Genomic DNA, 19,641 nt, shown 5'->3' with positions numbered 1-19,641 from the left:
TTTACACTGCTGCCTAGGTGATTATTCCTAAAATACATGTTGACTCATGTTACTCCTATCCTCAGAACCTTTAAAACATTCTTAGAACCATCCATTTCTTAAAAAGTATGCAGTTCATATTCCATAGTATACTCCTCAAGTGCCTCCCAGTTAGGTCAAGCCTACCTCTTTATACTCTCTTCTTCCTGCACGCTGTGTGTTCTGAAACCAATGGCTCTTTACCATTCTCAGGCTCTCCATGCATCATGTCGCCACCAACCTGGCATGCCCTTCTTCCCTCCCTTCCCAATAAGCGTTCACTACTTTACTTTTTCAGACTTGCCACCAAAGGCACATCCTCCATGAAGTCTTCTGTCCCCTCTTTGCTTTGTGTATCCACAGGATGTTCATACACTGCATCCTGGATTTAACTACATTTATTTGGATTTAGTAGGAGACAATATAGTTTAGTGATAAGAATGGCTTCTCTACAGTCAAACGGGCTGAGTTTGAATCATGGTTTCATCATTTTCAATCTGTGTGACTTTGAGGAAGTTACTTAAATTATTTGCCATAGTCTTGTCTTTAATTGAACGCATAAGAGAACATACTTCATAGAACTGCTATAAATAATTAGATAAAATAATTGGGGCAAACACTTAGGAAAATTCAAGTGCTCAATATCTGTTTTTGTTTGCATACATTTGTATTACCAGCTATAAGGCCCTTAGACCCAGAGTACAGATAATGATCTATCTCCAAATTCTCAACAGAGTCCTTCATTTAAAGTAAGACTAGTAATTGTTTGTCAAATTGATTAATTGGGAAGTTCTAGGGTCCTGTATATCTTGTGGCTTTGTAGTACCACAACTGCCTCAAGAAGGTCCTGTTAAAGGAACAACTATTTAGGAAAGCAAGGAAAAGCAAGGGAAAATTATTCAATTTTTAAAAAGGGAAATGATGTGAAACCATTATCAATACTATTGTAACTGCAGCTCTAAACAGGAGAATACACAAAGGAATCTTATATAAACAAGCTGAAGACTTACAGCAAATGGTAGTAGGGCTTGATAAATGTTACCAAAGTGCAGCTTTTGATGGAATTTTTTTTGTGGTCCCTGGCTAAGAGGCTATGACCATGCACTGTTGAGAAAAATCTGTACTTTAGAACAGAACCCCTAGGCTCCCATTCAGTCTTCCTTTGTCATTTAACTGCATTAGGCAAATCAACCGAATTCCCTTGGGCTTAATCTTTAAAGGGAGGGAGTTGGATTGGATGCAATTGATTCCTGAGTTCCTCCCTGCTCTGACACTCTCTGATCACTAATCTAAGTGGCCCTTTTTTCTCCCCCACTCATTTTTACCAGACATTCTCCAGTATTTATGAGGTATTTATTGAGTATCTACCATGACACTATCACAGCTCTCTGACACTGAATATGTCATTTGTAATGAAAGGACATTCTCCATTCCCCTTATAGAAATGAGGAGACTAATACTAGTATCACATGATTATGGAATTAAAAGAAACAATCCATGTGAAAGTGATCTGTCTTGCTACGGTACATGGTAGGTGCTGATAAATGCTTATATTCTCCCTCTAATTGGAAATTTTTTTTCTTAAACATCAAGATCTTGTAAAAATATTAAGCTTATTTGTGAAACTTTTTCAACCCCTCCATGTACTCCTAGTCAGAACCTAACAGAATATATTGTATTCGAGTCTATTGTAACACTGATGCACTGATCATATTCTATGGTAATTTTTCACTACACATCTGTCATTCCAAAAGGTTCTGAACTCCTAGTCAGATGTTATATAATTGTAATCTTTAAAACTTTAGCACGAACACAGGACCTCACACGAAAAGTTCAATGAATACTTGATGAATGGATAAATGAATGATTGAATTTTCAGTTAGTAGGAGAAATGGGAAAAAGCCTCTCTTCTCTCAAAACACTTCTGGTACTTGGCAAATGATACCTGAAATCCTCTTAATGAAAAGTTGCCCGCAGACTTGGTTTTCACCATTTAAACAAGAAAGATTTCGAAAGGCTTAGGTAATGGGGGCAGGTAACTTGGGTGTCCTTTTTGGGAAATGCCACTGGAACACTTAGCAGTTTCTGCTGTTTCTACCAGCCAACTAAGCCAATTTAGCCTGCCAGTTCACTAATAACTCAAATTGTCTTAAAGGCTTTCCTCATCCATCTTAGGTAAACAGCGCATGAAGATTTTCCTGAGCAGCTAATTACTTCTTTTCATAAGAAAAATGTATCTACATGGGAGAAATTAGAAAGCTAACATCAGCCAAAGATTCGAGTCACATATACAACTTTGCATTTTCTAGTAGTTACATTAAAAAAGAAAAAGGTGAAAAATTTAATAATATATTTTATTCAACTCAATATATGCAAGTTATTATCATTTCTCCATGGAATCAACATTTAAAAATTGAAATATTTTACAGTTCTTTTTTCCATATTCAGTCCTTGAAATCCAAGTATTTTATACTTATAGCACATCTCAGCTTAGATCAACTACATTTTTAGGGCTCAAGAGATATATGTGGCTAATGGCTACTTTATTTGGGCAAATCTAGATGATACCTAATTCTAGTTATGGGCACAAGCCAAAGGAAAAAAGTTTCTGCTCCAAATATCTTTTTTTTTTTTTTCTTAAGAGAGAGAGAGAGTATATGAGCAGAGGGGTGGGGCAGAGGGAGAGAGAGAAACTTCAGGCAAACTCCTCACTCACTGAGCATGGAGGCCGACATGGGGTTCCATCCCAGGACCCCGAAATCATGACCTGAGCCAAAATCAAGAGTCTGAGGCTTAACCAACTGAGCCACTCAGGCACCCCTCCCTTCCAAATATCTTATCACCCAGGAGATAGGATGCCTTCCTAAATTAGTTCATTTTAGTTTTGTGTGAGCTCCAGAGGCAACTTACTTTCTATTGGCCCGGCTTTCCTGATAACCCACTGGGTGATGTCTGCCAAACTTCTATCTTTTAACTCACCCAATACTTTTACCTTGGTATTTCCTAAACTCCACATATATCCCTCTAAGACTATTTTGAAGGTCCGAGGGCCTAAGATGTTCGGTGATACCCCTTAGCCATAGCTGAAAAAACATTAGCAAAGTCATGAATTAAAGTTATACTTCTTTCTCAAAAAACACTGTCCCTTTGAGAGAATAGTTTACTTTATAAGTGATTGGGGTATAAGGGTGGTGAGTACTGATTGTCTTTCATAATGATATTTTAATTTCTTAATGTCACAATAGAAAACTCAGCTTACCCTATCACTAGTAAATACACCTGTTGTAACTATAGTCATGGATACATTTACAGAAAAGCACACCTTTTTTAATATGATCTTTTTAAAGTCATCTATCTTTATACAATATTTTGACAGTTTTTAAAACAGTATTGGATGAAGGCATGCTATATATACATATATTTGTTCCTACTCACTTCAGGCAAATTGTGTACTAAATCTGATTGTTAATTTTGATTTCTGTATGTATGAATTAAAAAAGAAAACCCTCAGACAAAAAATATTCAGAACTACAAGACCTTGACATTCCCTGTCCAAGCTCTTCAAATGTGTATAGTTTGGTAAATGAGCTTTGGAATCTCTTTTTTAAAGGCTTCTTGAGAGCAATTTGCTTATTTACCTAAATTGATCATTAGCTCTCATGGGTTTAGAAATATTAGTTAACCTCTAAAAATTAGCTTCGATTTCCGTGGTGCTTTGGAAAAGCACCATGGAGAACATGCCACGATTTCTGTAGGAAGCTGTTTCCTTGAAACTCCCAACTGGGGGGAGACCCTTAAAATTTGTTAAAGTCCTTACATCCTCATGATAGTTGAGCAGTGCCAATAATTTGAGATCATTCCTGCTAAATGTGAGGCAGTAAACAAATAACTGCATTTTCCTTTTGGTTGAGCATTTATCTTAAGGGTTACCTAACATTTGAGGCACCTGTGAGAACTATGTTAGACTAAGAATTAGATGACTTGCTCTATTGTCCTGGTTCTGTACTTAGCCAGCAGTGTTAACTCTCTGAGCTTTAGTTTACTTATCGGTAAAAGGATGAATTTGGAATAAATTATTTCTATGTTTCCATCCAGTTTATACTGTGTGACTTAATTATAATTCTCAACTGACAGGGAGAGGAAACATTTTCATGTGTTCTCTTCTTTATCCTTAGCTTTATGGTAGACCTCAGATTAGATAGAAAACACAAAAGCCATCAGAGACTCCTCTCACCATTTGCTATTAAGCGTGAGAAACTGCATCTTGGGTCATACTCATCTTGCTTTCTTTTTTTAATATACAAAAATAAAATTCACCAACACAAAACCGGCACTTCCTCTCTAAATTCAATCGCCCTTCATCTACTCAGACTTTCTCTTCCCTTTCTACTCCATTATTCACCTCAGCAAGAAAAAAACGTTCCAAAATCTCCCTTAAAGATAAAAACCTTCCTTGACTCCAAATCCTTTTACGTCAATTGATCCGTCTACACAGACCCTTCACCACCACTACACTTACTATTTCCATATTCTTACTTCTCATTCTTTAGCAGACTTCGTACTGGAGTATATGCCCATTACTTCAACCACTTTTGCTAAGGTCAGCAACGACTTCCACGTTATAGTCCTCATCTTACACGGAAGCTCTCTCCTTTGGACTTCTCTGACACCCTACTCTCCTGGTGACATTTCTCTGATCACAACTTCTCAGTCTCTCTTTTCTACCTCCTCACCAATATCCAGCTTCTGAGTATTATAGTAATTAAAGGCTTTGAGTGTTTTCAACCAGTCGCATGGCTTTAAAAATACCTTTAAATGTACTTAATGTATTTACAGACTATGTTTAGATTTCTAGCACAGTGCTGTGCTAGATTGTAGACCCATCTAATTGTCCACAGCATGTCTCCAATCTTACAGGTAACTCTGACTTAACAGATCACAAATAAATTCTTGATCTCTCCCCACCAACACACACATACAGAGTTTTACTTTTCCTAATCATCTAATTCTCAAAATACATGGGATCCTATCAGTTGCTCAGTCCCCAAATCTGAGACTCATTCTTAATACTTTATTCAACAATGGCATCTAATCAGACACAAAATCTTGTCAACTCTGTATCTCAAATATCTGTGCTTCTTCTATGTTTATTTTATTCTCTCACTGTCATCCATGTAACCATAATACCATACGTGCCAGTAGCCTCCTAACTAGACTTGTGGCTTCTTGTCTGATTCCAGTATATTTTATAAACTGCAGCCCCAAGTGAGCATCTTTAAATGCCGATTACTCTTGTCACTTTCCTGCTTAAAACCTATTACTTTTAATAGGCTCCTGTTATAACTAAGGGGAAATCAAAACACTGTAATTTGTATATAAAGCATTAATTGATTCCCCCCCCTCCACCCCCCACTCCCCTGTTTGCCTCTCCACCTCACTGAGGGCCTTCTCTCTCCTCCTGCTTATTTGTCATAATCCAGTCACTCTGGCCTTCTTTCAGATTTTCAAACACATCAAACCTTTCTTATTTGAGGGTCTTTACCCATGCTATTCCCTCCAGTTTGAACAGTATTTTCCCCCTGCTTCATATGGGTAATGCCTCAATACCCTTCAGAAAATATTGCTTTCTTAGCAATGTTTTTGCTGATTATTCCATTATTAGCAAGTTATATTCTTTATAAGCCTACATTTCTCCTGTTTAACACATCACAACCTGTAATTGTTAATCTGTGCATTATTTGTTTATTGTCTGTATTTTTTTTTAATTAAGCTTCAGAAGATCAGGGATCATGATTATTTTATTCATATCTAAATCCTCAAAACCTAACTCAGAGCATAAAATGTTGTAGCTGTAGAATCAATATTTGTTGACTAAATCTTATAGGAAAGAAAACTAACTGACTTTTCTAATTTACTTTAGTGCTTTCTTCACACTACATTGTCATTCCTCTTCTTGATTCATCCCAACCCAGCTTGGACCATGTTGCTCAGGCCCATTAAGTGTCTTTACCATTGATCTCAACATTGATTTGGCCCCATCTCCATAAGCCTAACCCTTAGAGGTCCCAGGCCCTGAGCTGTGCTATCCCACAACCCAGCTCCCCAGGATTTCTCTGCCTTTATTAGATTTACAGATCTCAATGGCCTCTGCTTTCCCCTCTCCCAATTCTTCTGCATTTTTAGCACAGTGTTCATCTTTAAAAGAAGTCACTTTTCCACTTTCCTATTTATATTTCTTTCTTTTCTTAGTCCATGGAAAACCCTGCTACTTATGCAGTGTTATTTTTTTCCCTTAAGCTAGAACTAATTTCTTATTTTCCACCCCAAAACGGAGCACTGAAAAAAGCAAGGCACATAGATCCATATACCATATTTCTTTCACTCCAGAAAATGTTGAAATTTTCAATATTTCAAAATCAACTGGAAAAGGGTAAATGTACAATTTTATCAATAGAGCCATGACCTCTCATAAATATGATTGCCTTCACAATAAAAAAAAAAATACCAAGAGGATAAGATGTACAACAGATGTGCTGTTGTGATAAGCATCAGGCCATCTTGGTGGCTTAGCAGATAGCTTGGGATAAGAGTCAACCACAGTGAATAAAGAAATCAAACCAAAAGAACTCAAGGGAGAGATGGAAAGAAAAACCCCACAGTGGTAAATGGGGATGCACAGCAGGTAGTGAAAGAAACCGTTTTCAGAGATGGTAAAGCAACTGAATGAAACCAACAATCCCAAGAATGAATTTCAGAAGAAATCATCAAACATAACATGTAGCTGATTGGCATGTCAAACTCTTCTAAATGAATCCAGGTCCAAAACTCTCAGAAACTTCCCACCGCCCCAGTACCCAAATCCTTCAGAGTATAGAAAAAAATCAGCATTCTCAGAATGCCATTCCTTCATATCTCTCTTTCAGTGTTCATGGAATGCAATCTTTCTTGTATTTAATGCATTATGCATTGTGTTCTATTCCAATTCTGCTTTGTGATAGTTTTCCTTTTTAAAGAATAATCTGTTGACTATTTTGAGTATGCTGAGTAAATAAGGCTTTTTAATGTTAGAACTGTTTCTGTTTCAAAAACAGCAAGGGAAATTATAACTAAATTTGTGAATTTTGGGTAAGAGGGACTTTGAATTTGCAGTATATTTGTCAACTGTCCAAATATTTTTTATGTATAGTCATTTATTCTTTAAAATGAGACAAAATAAAACTATATTATAGATTGCAGTAACAAAATCAGAAGAATTTGTCTCCTGAGCCCAAATTTTTGTTATTTTAGCCAATTACAATAAATAAATGAATTTTAAAATTCAAACTAATACAAAAATTTAAGGTAATGATTATTTCTGGAGGGAAGTAAAAAAGGATGCAATCAATACTGAACACCCAACTATGGAAATATTGTCAATAACATTCTGTTTATTAAGGCAACTTAAACTACATATATATATATATATATATATATATATATATATATATATATATGCACACACTATTTATATATATACATATATATAAAATTATACAGGAGCTCTATATCATCTACTTCATGATAATAATTTAGTAAGTATTTGTATTTGCTTAAGGTAATGTTACATTAACGTGGGTTATCCCAATTTGCATTATTTTTGTTTACATTTATATGTTTGAGATTTCTTCTTGTCTCTTTTGAGTAAAATTAATGTGGATGCTGTAATGTATTTGGATAACACTCAAATATAACACCCACAACTTAATACTTGTGGAAAATACAACAAAGTTTATAATGTAGAAGATTGATTGGGTGAGGATGAAACAAAAAAAAATATTCCCTTGGGTACATTCCAGCTTTTAGTCTATGATTTGTGACCTGTTCTCACAGAATTGAAAACAGCCAGGGACTCCAGGGGACTAGAGAGTAGAAGTTATACTCTTCCCAAGAATTGTCAACACCATAGAAGAATGTCCATCCAACATGCCCGGCAGTTTCGGAAAGCCAGCCAGTAATGGAAATAAGCTGCAGCTCATAGAGGATCACAACATTGTGAACTTGCACCCAAATCAGGGTACTAGCAGCCTAAGTGCTGCATACATTGTGTATCAGTGACAATTATTAACTTCCTTGTATGAATTTCTTATCTCGTCATCTCCCCTGCACACGCATATGAGCACATGGCATGTACACATGCACACGCATACACACACGTACACATTCTTTCCTCAGGTGATTTAAATCACTAAATCCTAAATTCTTTAGGTGCTCATCCCTTCAGTGAAAAAACTCATCTGCTGAGATGAATGGTACAACAAAGCTGTTGGAATTCTTAGGCGATGTAGTATATTGTAAATATAAGCTGCCATTGTTACTATTATTAATGTCATTAATATCATTATTATCTTAATTCCTCAGAGTAAATGATATACAAAAATAGTTGGTGGTGAACGAGTAGAAAGAACTAGGAATTCCAACAGCCCAGCCAAAAAATAATGGTAAAATCAAATACACATCTTCATTTGGTAGAACAAACAAAAATTGTACCTTTTTATCCCAATATTGACCTAGAGAATATTCCTAGGACCCTGAGACATGCCCACTAAATCACAACTATTAATGCTCAAAATTGGTTATGAAAAGTACATGTTTTCTAAGAGAGAGTATATGACTTAACTGTTACCAAGCCTTGAGTCCAAGATCGACTTCATCAGTGGCCTTACAAGAAGCTCCCCCTCAGAACATATAAAAATAAATCATCTATTAATACACAAATAGAAGCCACATACAGAAAATTGATTTTCCAGAAATACGGCACTAGCATGCAGTCATTGCTGTGGGCATAGTTATTAAACACTTAATATGTATTAAACCCTTTATATAAGTATTACTTTTAATTTTTTGAACTCCATGAGATAGATAGTAGTATTGCTATTTTACAGTTAAGTTAGCTGATTGCTTAGAGAGATAATGTAATTCACTCAAGCTTAAACAACTATCAAATACTAGAGCTAGAATTTGAACCCAAGTCTTACTACCTTCAAAATCTATTTTCATTTCTTAATGTCATGCTGATATCTCCAATTAAATAAATGAACTTGTTTTTATATGTCAGGCAGCTGTAAGAATAATTCAACACAAGGAAATTATGATCTTACTAATGCACCGTCATCAGGAAAGTCACTTGAAATGGGGTTAGGTTTCTGATGATAGATTTATACTTCCCTCAAGTCCCAAGATTTCCCTCAAGTCTTTCTTTTGAAACAGGCCACACATCTTAGAATCAAGGGCTGGTGTTTTGCCTTGAAACTGAGCAGTAATGCCTAGCCCAGCCCCCCTGGCCTCATGATTATCAAGTTCTACCCAGCAGAGTTCACCACGTTTAGTTAGGAATCAAGGGCAGACTACTCTTATTCTTTTAGGACCTTTTAAGCTGGTCCCATTGTACTCTGATGAATTAGATCTTTACTTGCCAGTTATTATGTGAACATATCTTTGCTTTAACAAGTCTAGTCTCCTCAATACTCCACAAATTCCCCATTTTATCGTTCCTTCCATGACTTTACGCATGTTAATAGCTCTGCTTAGCACATCTTCTTCTCTCCTCTGCCCACTGGAAAGCTGCCCACCTCCAAGGCCTGGATAAAGATCTTCCTCCACATGGGAGTCAACCCTGACCCTTCACTGATAACTCTCATTATGAACTATGTTTAAATATGTTGTTTTATGTCTTCCTGACTTGCTCTCATAATATTTAATGATCATTTGAGATGCATAATTTTGTTTTACTTTTTAATGCTAAAGCCTCAGCTCTAAAGGTAGGAACAATTTAGTCTAGTATTTCAAACTCTTCTGGGAATACAAAGGTTGTGCTTGTTGATCTCTTGACTATGCCGGTCTCTTCTGGGAAATAGATATAAACAGTGAGGGGGATTGATCTTTATGCCATTTCGCCTGACTCATATATTCAGGGTGGAAGCAAATAATGAGGTCAGACCTCAGCAAATGACTTTTTCATGACAATTTCCCATGTTCCACACAATGCAATAGAAAAAGTACAGATTTTAAAATAAGACTGTCAGCTTTAAATACTAACTCAGGTGATTAAATAACAGTGGGTTCTAGGTAAGTCTTTTTCCCTACATAAATTTTATAAAATACTACATTCTTCATAGAGTTGTTAAGACTGGAAATACTAATGTATATAAAAGCATCTGGAGCACAGTTAACTAATAATAAATCATGTCTTGTATTATTTTTACAGGGCAAGTAGCTCAAGGCACCCTGTCTTCTAAGGTGGCCTTCTTAACCACTAATATTTTCTTTTTTGTCTTGACCACATAATTTTGTCCAGTATCTAACAGATCATGAACTAATGGAACTTAGAATTTTATCTCAGGAGTCTTGATACTGATGCTAAAAACCATGAGCACTAATTAATGTTACAAGAATCACTGTTGAAATCTAGATATTTCATTGATGTATCTATTAATATTACAGCATAACAAACATTGCTTCAAAAGTACTTGGGTCGTTCAAGCAAAACTATACAAGTCTCCAAGATATTAAGTATCTTTATTAGAAATACTAATTTGTACTTTTATTTTGCCTAATGACAAGAGCTCATAGAGTTTAAATGTTTTCAAGGACTTTGTTTAGTGGCATAAATAGTGGTTCCTATATCCACACTGTTTGACTTGCCTAACTTAGATAATTGTGTAATTTGTCTGATTATTGAATATTTTTATGTGTCTTATGCCAGCAGTTGTTTCCCCATTCAGTTTTAAGCTGAATATTTTACATGACCCCTCTAATGTAGATATTCTGATACACTTTTGCAGTTGTTAATATATATACATGAATTAAATCAAAAGCTAATGACGCATATTATAAAGAAAAAAAGATGAGTTAAATTAAAGTTGATTATGTTCAGTTAGCCACTGTGTAATACCTCTTTTGCCTAATTCTAGGCTATAAGGATTTTTTCCTGTGGCTTCATCTCAAAGTTTTATAATTTTAAGTCTACATTAAGAATTATGATTCATTTTGAGTTTATTTCTTTTAATAAAGTGTGAGGTTTCGGTTGAAAAAAATAGAGTTTTTTTGAGGGTGTTGGAGAAATGCTGAGAACGAGTGCAGTACTAGTGTGTTCTAGGTCCCAGGCAGTCATAGGACAGCATGAGGGCAGTAAAGGAAAGAAGCAACGAATGCTCACTGAACACTCTGTGCCAGGCTTGGTACTGACAGTAACCCATGAACCGGTACTGGTATTTCTCCCCTTGACTTCATGAAGAAACATAAGTGATCCAGCAGCACAGTTATTTGGAGTGAGATATATGGATCCAATTTGTCATTCAATTTGAATAAAGTATAGATAGATTAGATCTGCATTCATGAGAAGAACTGCATGATTTCCTATATCACAGAGAAAAGTAGTCATACAATTTCTTCTCTCTCTCTCCTAGAAATATGCTGAATGAGAGTCTTTATGTACTACCATCCATTTATGCTGGAATTGTCCACTTGGAATGTTGAAATGAACATTTATCTGCGCAGTGAATACCTGGTAACTTTACTAAATTACTAGGACAGTAAAGTCAAATATTTTTGAAGACTCTGAGCTTAATTATTCATATATAAAAATGCCATTTAAATGAATAAGATTATATATAAATATATATAGTGCAGTAGTAAAATGAAATTTTGTTTACTTTACAAGTAAATGACCCAACATCATTTGGACATAAAATTGTTGGGGTTTTCCCCCCTTCAGTGGGTGTGTACACACACATTCACCAAAATCGATTCTAGTTTTTATAGAATTTTTGAAGACAAGCATTTCAGTTTGGATGGCTGGGCTATGCTTCCCATCTACCAACAGAATTAAATATTATCTGAGGGCTAGGTGAATATACAAAATGTTAAATTTCTTGGCCATATTTGAAGGATATATTGGATGATCTGGTTAATAATCATGTTAATACTTAAAGCCAACTTGAGTGTTTTAAGCAAAATCATCCAAATAAAAGGATTTTACTTTATTCAATTGTTTCTGTCAAGCAAATTGTCAACAACTGGGTGACCAAGACAATTATTATCAATTATTCCCTAATATTTCTATGCCAAAATCTTCAAGATCAATTATACCCTTGAATAAGGGCCCAAATCCTGAGACGGAATTTGTCATAGGCTCTAGGTAGAAATTCAAACACAAGTCACTTACATGTGGATGAAATACAGACTAAAACAAAATATCTCATCAGGTAATGGCAAAAGTGACCTTTTTTCTTCTATCATAGCATTACCAATCAACACCAGAAATAGACATTTTCTTTGTGTTTCTTTGGCACACAATATGGATCCTTGAATAATAACTACACTTCCTAGTAGTTTGGCTTGTCTAACTGATTTAATTGCCAAGTATCTAATAGTCCTAACCCCAGTAGATAAAAGTGGCACTTAAGAATAACAGCGTGAATCAGATAAGGAAGAGATTCTTTATCTGGGCTTTACAGAGTCCACAAATGGGCTTTATTATATCCAAAAACTTAAAATTGATCCATATGTTCAAATGATACCATTTATATGTGGGGAAATATCTGTGAGATTACACACTAAATTTATAACGGTGGCTAATTTTGATGAGGTGGTAGAGAACTTCAGTTTTGATTTTTTTTAACCCTTGGAAATGAGAATTTATGCATGAATTACTTATATGATTGAAACTAATTGTAAAATTGGTTATAAATGTATATTTGTAATTTTTTATGAGAATGGGGCAATGATTTCATCTCATGCTAGGAAATATGAATCCTTCATGTTATATATTTTGAATCTGGAGAAAAGAGATATATCATCTGATTAGAGACATACTAGCTTCAAATTTTATACATTTGAAGTAACTTCAAATATTTGAGAGGTTTCTTTGACCTTGTTTTGTTATTCCTTAAATGAATTGGACTAGATTTAATTATTAAAAATAATGCTTTGAGGCAGCTCTCATTTATATATAGCACCTCTTATATTGCTATGGTATGGATCAGAATGTACAGTAGATGAATTTCAACACAAACGTACAGTTGGCTGGGTTGTTGCCATGGTGAATCAGGAGTCCACATAACAGGTAGCCTTGATTATGCTATAAATTTCAGTCACCTAAAGTACCAGATTTATTAAGTGGAGAAAGTTATAATATACAAAGCAAGTATTATCTAGAAAATAAGCAATAAAAATCATTCAAACTTTCTATGATTTAAAGGGTTTTTTTTTTTTAATATTTAAGAAGAGTATGTTTACATGTAGGGTAAACAAGGCTTAGAAAAGTTCCTTTTAGGGGCAACTGGGTGGCTCAGTCGGTTAAGCATCTGCCTTCAGCTCAGGTCATGATCCCAGAGTCCTGGGATCGAGTCCTGTACTGGACTCCTTGCTCATTGGGGAGCCTGTTTCTCCCTCTGCCTGACACTCCCCCTGCTTATGCTCTCTCTCTCTCTCACTTTCTGACAAATAAATAAATAAAATCTAAAAAAAAGAAAATTTCCTTTTAATACCTTTAATTTATAGAATAATTATCAGCTATGGATGGATGGAATTTGGCATGGTATATATCAAACACAACTTAGCACCAGATGTTGTTCTGGACACAACCATCTGAATCTCTATATTTCTAAATGCCGATCTAGAACAACAACAAAATAAATCCTCTTGGAACCATGAATCTGTGTACTACTAAATACAATCCATTTCCATTAGAGATGATGCAATGGAGACTGAGAAAAGTGACTATCACATAGCAACTTGGAAACATAGCCTTGTCTATTTAACTCTGTCAATAAATCTTACACATCAATTATATTTCACATGACTGTCTTTTCCAAAGCAGTTTACCCAATGGTTGCCTCATTGTTATCTAGCAGTAATGCCTTCTTTTATGCTTTCAACAGGTGACTATATTAGCTATAACAAATGAATAAGAAGCAGCAAAAATCCAATAAGGCATTTATAGCTTTCTTTCTCTATGTAATTATAGTGAAATAATTTTTTTTCCGCTAATTGCCCACACTTTTAAACTGATAACAGGAAGCACCCTTGCCTGATTATGAAATAGTGACTAGAAATATAAGCATCCATCCCATGGATTTTTGAGCCCTTTATTTTATTTTACTATTTCATTTTTAAGCCACATTTTAAAAAATGTGTATATTTGGGTTCAAAAATCAAAATAGTTACTGAATTCTTAGTGCACTTGACCTAGATAAAAAGCTTACGATGTCAGAATCCATACATAAAAGGTAATCGCTTCATAGTACAGTTTTATTTGACTTCTAAAATTTAATTCAAAGATCTTATAATAACAAAAATGTATTGAAAAAAACTTCATGGCACCAATCAAAACACACTCTGATTATAGACTGTGGTTATCGTGCCAGGTTAATTATTATGAAATCCTATCTAGTATTCAAAAATAATACAGATTTTTAAACTCATAAAATCCCAAAGAGATTAATAATTTTTTATCTAGTTTTCCTCTGCATCTCCTTGAATCTCTTTGGGAAGTAAGAATTGGTATTATTATTATTATCATTATTATTAAAAATATGAGAAAATAAATCTATTGCCTTCAACTGGCACACAGCCTCCCATAGTCTGGCTCCAACCACTCTTTCCATCCTTATCTTCCCCTTACACATGAACCTCAGAAAAACAGAAGAGCCTATTCCACCTGGAACATAACCCATACCATCCCAGTTTGTGCCTTTATCCAGGCTGCCTGAAAGTCTCTCCTTTCTCATCCCCTTCACTTCCAGTCTATGCACCCAATATTAATGGCTTGCATTTATTCAATGCTTACTACACACCATGCATTTACTAAGAGCATTATTTCATTTGTGCCTTTTAACAACCCTATTTTACAGAATATGAGAAACTTCGGTAGTCATCCAGATAGTAAATGACAGATCTGGAATCTGCACCCAGGTAGACTTCAGATTTCACTCTGTGATGCATTACTTAACACTGTGATACATAAATTACAAGTCCCAGTAAACTGTCAAGATCCAGAGAAAACAATTGTTCTCACAGATATTTCATTGACTTCCCCAACTTCTCTCCCCTTTATCTGCTCCTGTATCTCTCTGAGGTAAAACTTTAATATCTCACCACTGATAAGGTTAGTGATGTACTCCTCTCGTTTGCTCTGCTAGGTATTCTGATTCATCTTAATAGTCTTTGTGTTAAATAGTAACATGCACATGGTAAGCCCTCTATTGATATTGGTTAAGTGCATTCATCATTGACAGATATGAGATAATTCAGACTATATTACAAATGACCCCGGAAAAACAACTTAAAAAATCAATTTAGCAAGTCTATAATGTAATAAGTAATGATCAAAACTGAGTATTTCTTCACAAATTTGATTTTTTTAACTTGAGTTTATAAAAGTGATCAAAAAAGTGACCCGTTTGGGCATCATAGTTTCAAATCCATTCATTCAATTTTTAAAAATTGAATTTAAAAAATTTTTAAATTTTTTTATTGAATCAGACAACAGTATTCGAAACTATTGTTCAAGGATACTAGGTGAATTTTGGTTACTCTAAAGAACCAGTTGAAAAGGAACTAATTCTTTACGATAATGACTATATATATTATTCTTTTACTTGTTTTTTATTGAGCTGATTCAAAAATTTATTTTTTTTTTGTACAAATACATATGTTGGTATGTAGAAGAAGCAAAGGAAAATGGTAGATAATTTAGATAATGGTAAATAGTCTGGCAAGAAAAAAAATTATTTTTCTCATGTGATGCCAAGCAAATGTAGCCACTTTTTTTAATTCTTGGAGATAAAATGGATACTTTAATACTATTTAGAGACAACCTATGTTTATTCACCCAATTTCTCACATTTAAGAGGGGAAGTGATTTGAAGAGTAATTGAGGCTTCTCCCTTGTAAGCCATCAAAAGGTCACTTTTTCTCCCCTTTGTTTTAAATGTTGGTATATTTCATTTTGACAATTGTCTGATTGAAGTTTTAAAGTCTATTTCTGTTTAAATAATAATAACATGTAGGATATAAAATAACCAAATTTAAGGATTGCCTTTTAGCTTTTCATATTTAAATTTAAAGCGTATATTGATAAACATTATGTAATAAAGAAAAAGGTAATTATTTGCAGGTTTATAGTAACTTATTGAATTCAGAACAAGGATTCTTAGGAAAAAATCAGTGTTAGAACTGAGTACCATTTTTACTTTTTCTTTTAACTTCTCCCATTTAAAAACATTTTCCTCATGTTGAAAAATTAAAATATAAAAACTATTTTTTCAAAGCACAAGTGTACCAGTTTTTAAAATGCTAGAACTTCCCTCAAAAATGAATTACTTTGAAATGATTTTTCTTAAACTCAGTCATTTTTTTTCCTCAGTGACTCAAAGCACAAATAACCAAACCGTAATTGTTAATTACACCTATTGATCATCAGTGACAGAATAGCATCCTATTAAATTATCTTGGAAACTGGAATCAAGCTAGAAACCAAGAAGGATATAGCAGCTATATAACTTAAAGGAGAAGAAAAAATTATTTTCACAATTAGGCCCACACTAGGAATAGTGCAGTTATTTTATTGATTGTTGGTGGAAAGAGTGGGTCTATGAGGCTTTCCTGGAGATCCACCCAAAGCAAACAAGAAGGTCATTGGGTCTGAATCTGACCTAGAGGAAATTTTATTTTCTCTGAGCATTAGGTACTGAGTTATTCTCCAATCAGAATGTTGTTGCATATCATACCATTTATTGTTTAACTTATTGTCTACAACTTACAAAAGAGTGTTTAGATGTAAAGTATCAGAAAGCTAGCAAAGAAAGATTAAGAGCAATGTTTTCTGGGATAAAATACTCCTTTTACACTCACACATCTCTTTTTGTTCTATCAGTGTTGCTTTTAGTCTACCCTGGACACTGTTGCGGAGAAATAAATGCATAAATCTACCCTTGCTTGTTCCTGATACAAGAAAATGATGTAACACTTTCATTTTGATTTTCCTTGTAAAAGAAACAGGCTAAGTGAGTCTGCCCTTGACAGGTGTGACTCCCTAATCAGCGCCACTAGGCAGCCTTATACAGCTTCAGCCAGTGGAAACTCCCCTCCCCCACCCCAACTTTAAACAAAGCCATTTAATTTGGTCTTAAGCCAAGGTAAGAGGGGGAAAAAAACAATTAGTAAATGAAAGGACTACATAAAGAGGCAGAGTCTGCCAATAAGAACCTACATGCAAGCCGGAGGAGATTTATGATTTTCTTCCCCAGGGAGGGAGTGACTAACGCACGCACACTGACCATCACCGTAAAGAGGTAAAGAGAGAGTGAAATGGCTCAACGTACACACACCCCGCTCCATACCGGGGACGAGTCTCCGAGCTGCGGCTTGTGCTCTCGGAGGGCCAGGCTGAAGCTGACCGCCCCCACGGCCACGCTGGACACCCCCAGCCCTATCTCCAGCACAGAGAGCACCAAGAGGCTCCCAATAATCTGGCCGCTGGTGCACATCCTTCCTCGGTCATCATTCCTTCCAGATCAGAGAGGGAAACCAACCATCCACCTTCTTCTTTCCACTATCCTCCTTACCCCTTCCGCCCCCTACCAGACCCCAAAACTTTTCTTTCTTCACCAGCGAAGCATTATCCACAAGGACTAGATTTCCAGAACCGGAGACCCTCTTCCCGGATCGGGCCAGAAGCAAAAGAGTCGCTCCACCCCCTGACACGTTCAGACAGGAATCGTAGGATTTTTCCTGGGTTCGGTGGTCGGAGTCCAGGAGAGGAGAGTGCGCGGGTAGAAGGGCTTTCAAGAAGGAGCCAGAAACCTGGAGGAGCCAGGAGCAAGGAGCCCCGCTTTCGAGGCGCTGTCCAGAGTTCTGCCGCGTCCCAAGTCTCCGCAGGAAACCAGCTCCCTTCTAACCTCCCAGACTCTTCAGGCTCCCCTTCCTTTCTTGCGGAGGAGATGAACCTTGCTTCCCGGAGATCCAAAGCGGAACTGCTCAGAGCTTCTCTCCCCCCCCTCCTTCGTCTCCTCTCCTTTGTTTTCGTGGTAACACAAAGTGCTTCTGCGAGTCCTTCGGTCCCCAGGCTGAGCGGGCGGATATATTCAGTACCACGCTCCTCGCAGTTGCTGTGTCGCCAGAAAAAGCGACCTTGTCTGACGGCCTTTTTCCGTCTGGGTTTCTTCTCCCTCGTCGTCGTCCTCTTCCCCCCCCTCTCTCTTGGTCTGATTCTCCTTCATTTCAGTGACCTCATTGGGATTTGAGAGGTTGATGGAGGAAGGAAAAGCCTGATATATTTGTGGGTCTAGAACCAATACTCTTGGCTGGCTTCTGATCAGCCCCGCCTCGCGACCCTGACCACAGCGATCCAAAGGATCCCTACCTCTGCATCTCCCCTACTTGCTCCCTTCTGGGCTTTTATCCAGATGGAAGGGGAGGGATGCCTACGTCAACGTGGGGCTCATTCTGTGTAAAACTTTCTTCTGCGTGTACACGGGGTAGTGTGAGGGCGCAGTGGGCAAAGACAGGCAGAAAGAGCAGAGGGGTGGAGAAAGGCCAGACTCCTAAATTCACTAGGACTCTCAAGGACTCTCACCCAGGAACATATCTTTCTAAAGAGCTAGACTCAAGCCTGTTTGTAAGGAGGGCCAACTCTCCATTGTCACGACCTGTCCCTTGCCTGTCGGTGGTGTGGAGACGCAATTGGCCGGGACACTCTTCTGTGAGGATATTGGTGGTGATTCCTTTCCAGCCCCCAGATGCTTGCTCTTACCCCGCAGTAATGCTATGCTTTTGAGATACATCGCCAGACTGAGCATGACTGGGAGCATGTGTTCTCATTCAAATTCAAGAGGTGTATACATTTAAGTATTTCACTGTAAAGGGCATTATTAAAAACGAAAATTTGGCTCACTGAACAACTGACAGTCATTCAGAATCATTAGGGCAGGAGCCAACCCTTGCTTGAGTGTTATTGTGTTGTAGTCTGATGCACACGGGGTTCTAGAAGTCTAGGAATTGCTGTGTCTGGACCCCATTTTCATGTCCCTGATTTTACCTCATGAAAAATCACAAGGTAGTTCATCAGGAAGACTCAGGAAGCTGGGAGATGAGAAGGTGTTTTGGGGTATGACCCATCTTTCTCAAAAACTGGGTTTCACAGGTGGAGATAGATTGAAGGAAAATAGAACAAAGGACAATTGAGTTCGGAAACATTACACAAAATCAGGACATCTTGACCTCTGAATACATGCAGACTAGTGCAGTGCAGGCATCTTTCTGATTAGAAGTTTCTCTTTTTAAGCCCCGATGCTGAGCTCACTAAAGCTGAATGATACACAATCTATAGCATAAACGCCGATTTCAGTTTTCTTAAATTTGGTTCAGGGTTTGTTTAATAGTTTAAATTCAATTCTACACTACAATTTACTTTCTTTTTGATATATTTATACTCTACATTTTAAAAAAAACTTGAGTTCTCTTCCCTTAAAAATATAAAAGCAGGAAGAATTATAACTTATTAGGCCTTAGACAGTCCTCAGTTATTGTGATATTTGGGGCACAACTCAAACATTTATGTTGACTAATTAGTGAATTCATTTT

General features: G+C 36.4%; 1 protein-coding gene across 1 annotated transcript in view; it reads right to left on the bottom strand.

Annotated features, from left to right (window-relative positions):
• Positions 1 to 17,596, bottom strand: part of TMEM196 (transmembrane protein 196) — a 48,847-nt gene extending 31,251 nt beyond the window's left edge. The window contains exon 1 of the mRNA XM_045793085.2: positions 17,382 to 17,596. Within this exon, the coding sequence (XP_045649041.1) occupies positions 17,382 to 17,546 (165 nt within the window). The 5' untranslated portion in view covers positions 17,547 to 17,596. The remainder of the gene's footprint in view (positions 1 to 17,381) is intronic.
• Positions 17,597 to 19,641: the final 2,045 nt, after the last annotated feature.

The sequence above is a fragment of the Ursus americanus genome, chromosome 3 (genome assembly GCF_024610735.1).
Source record: "Ursus americanus isolate L20-20 chromosome 3, mUrsAme1.1.p, whole genome shotgun sequence".
Lineage (NCBI taxonomy): Eukaryota > Metazoa > Chordata > Mammalia > Carnivora > Ursidae > Ursus > Ursus americanus.
The sequence above is the reverse complement of the archived record's forward strand: the minus strand, read 5'-3'. Positions and strand labels throughout refer to the sequence as shown.